The sequence below is a fragment of the Euprymna scolopes genome, chromosome 40 (assembly GCF_053919585.1).
Source record: "Euprymna scolopes isolate OS-2025 chromosome 40, ASM5391958v1, whole genome shotgun sequence".
NCBI lineage: Eukaryota > Metazoa > Mollusca > Cephalopoda > Sepiida > Sepiolidae > Euprymna > Euprymna scolopes.
Window position 1 is genome coordinate 1,506,663 of NC_136521.1, and position 4,728 is coordinate 1,511,390.

Sequence of the window (4,728 nt, forward strand, 5' to 3'; positions counted from 1 at the left end):
AAATTGTCTGACATACCGAACATTGCGATTTGTCTTATTATCATTTGCGGTTTACAGAACCCCCTTTTTATGTAAGTCAAATCCGGTACCTTACATCTAGTAAGTCTTTGCTGCAAATGTATGCGCTAACATCGAATCTAATTTAAATAATAATAAAAAAATATACCCATTAAAAACATTGTTTGTTTTGTCTTTGTGCTAGCAGGCAACAGGGCGTTTCCTGGGGAAAAATGTAACATTTTTCCCTCATCACTCTATTCACCTTTATGTCTTCCATTTTCAGTTACTAGTTCAGAAGAACAGAGAAATCACTAAGCATGTTATGACATCTGAGACTACGATATCACATAAAGTGTAACGTTTGAATAAGACCCTCATCGACGAGTTTCATTTCAATTAAACACTCAGAATATGACGTTGATATGCTATAAGTCTTAACTGACAAATTACACGAAAACAATATACGTTATTTATAATATCAATCTCACCTGTCTGTTTAAATATACGTATTCATGTATGTATATTTGTATGCCTGCCTAAAACTTTCGACAGAGGCGACGGATTTTCAAGAGTCGGTATCGTTTTGATACTTGAACCTTCGGACGACAAATATCGAAAAATCGGCGTAAACATTGATTACTTCACTCTCAGACGAGCTTTTTTTTACATGGACGATGGACACAACATAAAAGCTGTCACTTATTTGTTCCTCTTTTTTCCTCCTTCGCGTTACGGGTTCGATCCTGCTTGCCTACTACCACTTTTTTTTTATTTTTTACTCAACACACTCTACCAACACCCGGGCAACGCTGGTCACCCAAGCTAGCTATTAATAATAGGAAATCCGCTGTTTGAAAATTACTTGATATTAAAGTTTAAGTTTTTACGTTGAAAGACCAGACGAGTGACGTCCAAGGATAGAGTACTGTTGCCACATCTGGGCAGGAGCTGCTACAAACAGCCTATCCTGTCTTGACAGAGTACAAAATAGACTTCGTGGCTTGGTGAGGAGTGCCCTTTTCTCTTCACTGCAACCTCTCCCCAACAGAAAAGACGTTGCGAGCCTGTCTTTGTTTTATCCTTATTTCCATGGCAAATGCTCCTCTGAGTTCCAATCGCTGCCCCCTCGCCAATCTTTCACGAAAAACACCCGTCTAGCTAAAACCACTGTTAATATTTTTTTTCGTTCTTTATCTGTACTAAAATCAAAACGTAGATTCCATGAAAAAAGCATCTTTCTAAGAAGTGAACGCCTGTGAAACTCTGTTCCGTTTGCCTGTTTCCCACCTGACTAGAACTTGGATGTCTTCATGTCCAACATAAACAGATTCCTGATAAACCGCCCTCTTAAGTAAGACACTTTATCAAATCTCCATTACTAACGATCACTACGACATTATCCCATTGATTACTGTACACGCAATAAACCTTATCTCCGAGTGGCTTCCAGGCCTTGATAAGTGGTGACTACCATGTAAAAAATGATTTTAATAAACATTTTATTTATTATAATAGATTATATTTTTTTTCAATTTTCCAATAATATAATATTTTTCTTTATGAAATACAGGGTTTTTTTTTCTATTTACGTATCATAATTTGACTAACTTCTGGTATGTCCTCAGAGGTTAGAAATCGAGGATGAATGATATTTAAATGTCCGATAACCGAACTCATGGGTAAACAATAAAGGAATACCACTTACCGAAAAGCACTCGATATATAACAAAATTAAGAAAAAAAACACAAACTTGACGATAAAATACATATTCCTTCCATGTGGCTCAATTTAACACAATATTCTGTACATATGTTAATCAGACCCTTTGAGTATAGAAGTCCCGAAATGTAAAATTATTTTTTATTTTAATAGTTCCCCTCTAAAACCGCTATACGTTGGACTTCCTTTCATGCTCCTTGTTTTTCCGATTATGCCAAGAGAAATATAAGTGTAGCAAATTAAATTAACGTTTCTTTCCTATAACTGTCAGTCTCTAGAGCCCAATACTGTGAGACTACTTCTCGGTTAACTACAGCAGGGTCATTTTCAAATATTATGTTAATAAGTTCCTGTTGAGCCGTCCTCGAAAATAATTAAGTCCTGCTCAAGTTCAATACTACCAGGGGTGCTGTATCACTATCTACTTATTAACTCTTATGCTAGAGTAGCTTCAAGACCTTTAAAGTGATGTTTCCCTTAATTAAAAAAAATGAACAATGGGCACCACAAGAAAGTAGCGCGTAACTTTACTAATCTATTTATACATGTATTAGCGATAAAATTAATAAAAACAACTCACTACTGCAGATAGAGGGATATTTTCTTTATGTGAACAAACGGATTAGATACCATTAATAATTTTAGCCAATATGTCAATAATTATCCACAAAAACTCAATTTAACATTGCTATACGTCTTTTAAATTCCTATATTAAAGTAACCGAACTCAAATAACATATTTTCTACCATAATCTGTAACCTTACGTGTATGCTGCAGGAGCAGCACACGCAGCAATATCTCACATATGCAAATAACCACGCAGTTGCGGGAGATGACGTAACAGTGGAGGAAGGGAAGAGAAAAGAAAGCGAAAAAAAAAAACGGAACAATGTTGCGAGCGCCTGCAAGCGTGTGCCGTAGTGAGCTAGTAAAATGAATGCGTGCCACATGGCTGGTGAGAACGAGAGGAAACAGGTTGGCTTACAAATTAGAGAGGTTAACTTGTGTAAAAAACTCTCCGATTATTGGTTGTTTTATTACTAGGGTAGGCCTACACGCATAGTGTTCTTCAAAATTCATTCTGTGATCGTCGAATGATTATTTTAACTTTTACTATATTTCAGGATTCATATACATCTCCATATTTAAATACAATTTACATCGGATATTACTAGCAAGACATAACTTCCTATTAAAACCAATTATTTATATTATGTGTTTTATAAATCCAGTATAAACCACAACTAACACTTATCTTTTATCAAAGATTTCTATTTACCTAACCAGCTTATAATTTATACAGTGGGTGCAATAAGTATCTAACACAAAGCAAAAAACTAATTTATAATTATTACACGCAAACAAACACAAGCCAAAAACTTTATGTCCCACGGCTGATTAGGGCTATTTTCCCCATTTACACCCCTGGCCTGATGTAAAAAATCAGGGTAAAACAGCCAAATGACACTGTTTTATGAGAACCGATGCATTTATTTGAATTCTGTACAATTTGAACCCCCTATTTAGACACAAGTATGAATTTTTGACAAAAAAATGAGACCAAGAACGGGTGCTTTTTATCCTTAAAACACCCCGGGAATCAAGCGCCACAATTTTCCCAGGCTAAAATATTATGTTTCCATATGTGTATTTATATGGTCTTTCTTTTGACCAATTCCCATCAAAATCTAAAGCCGGAAAGAATATTGCTAGCTCAAAAACAGACACCGTTAATGTCACACACACACACACACACACACACACACACACACACACACACACACACATATATATATATGTATATATATATATGTGTATATACATATATATATATATATGGCATTAATGGTGTGTTTTTGAGCTAGCACTATTCTTTCCGACTTTAGATTTTGATATATATATATATATATATATATATATATATATATATATATATATATATATATATATATATAGCCGTATATTTTATTTTTAAACCTTATAAAATAAAAATGATAAAATTAAACGGTTTACAATGAACCTTCTCCCGTTGTCATACGACTTAAAACACCGTCCCTGAAGTGAGAACAATGTTGCCGATGCATTATCGAGAGTGTGTGGTGCTGCTGCTTCTTTCCTGGAGGAACTAAAGTTACTACACAATTCATTAGTACATCCTAAAGTACAGCGCTTTTGACATTTTGTAATGTCACGAAATATGCCATATTTAATTGATGAAGTCCGGCGTGTGGCATCTGAATGTACGACTCGTGGCAAAATAAAACCTCAATTCGATTCTACTAATACTACGCTGATCCGTTCTACTGCTCACTTTCAGCGTCGCTCCATAGACTACAAAGGCCCTTTTCCTGTATCTCCGACGGGATATCGTTACATATTTACTGTCGTCGATGAATACAGTCGATTTCATTTTGATTTCCCTTGTCATGATTGTTCTTCGCAAACCGCAATCCAGTACGTAACAAATATTTTCTCCATATTCGGAATCCCTTCATTTATCCATTCCGATCGAGGAACTTCGTTTATGTCGGAAGAATTCAAAACATTTTTGACGCCACTTGGAATTGGATTTAGCAACACTACTTCATACAACGCAACAGGCAATAGTCAATGATATCGCTACAGCGGCATTAATTGGAACACTGTTATTAGCTCTGGAATCTAGACGATCACCCATTAGCGCTTGGCAGGATGTTCTACAGGATGTTTTAAATGCTATTAGCTTCCTGCTGTGCACTACTACAAATGCAACTCCGCACTAACGCATGTTCAACTTTGAAAGGCGCTCTTCTACTGGTACTGTTTTACCTGTTTGGCTCTGTGGCCATGGGGCGGTATTATTAAAACGGTTTTGCAACAGGAGTAAATATGACCCGATTGTCGAGGTAGTGGAACTCCGCGAAACTTATCCTACACTTGCAAGAATACAACATAATGATGGCCGGTAAGATTCAGTAACGCTGAGACATCTAGCCCGCTTTCCACCCTCTTATGGACCTCAAAATCC

The 4,728-nt window shown here is 36.1% G+C and overlaps 1 protein-coding gene across 1 annotated transcript; it reads left to right on the forward strand.

Moving 5' to 3' along the window:
• Positions 1-3,918: 3,918 nt before the first annotated feature.
• LOC145265258 (uncharacterized) lies at positions 3,919-4,335 on the forward strand. Its single transcript, XM_080121041.1, has one exon. The coding sequence runs from the start codon at positions 3,919-3,921 to the stop codon at positions 4,333-4,335; it is 417 nt and encodes a 138-aa protein (XP_079977167.1).
• Positions 4,336-4,728: the final 393 nt, after the last annotated feature.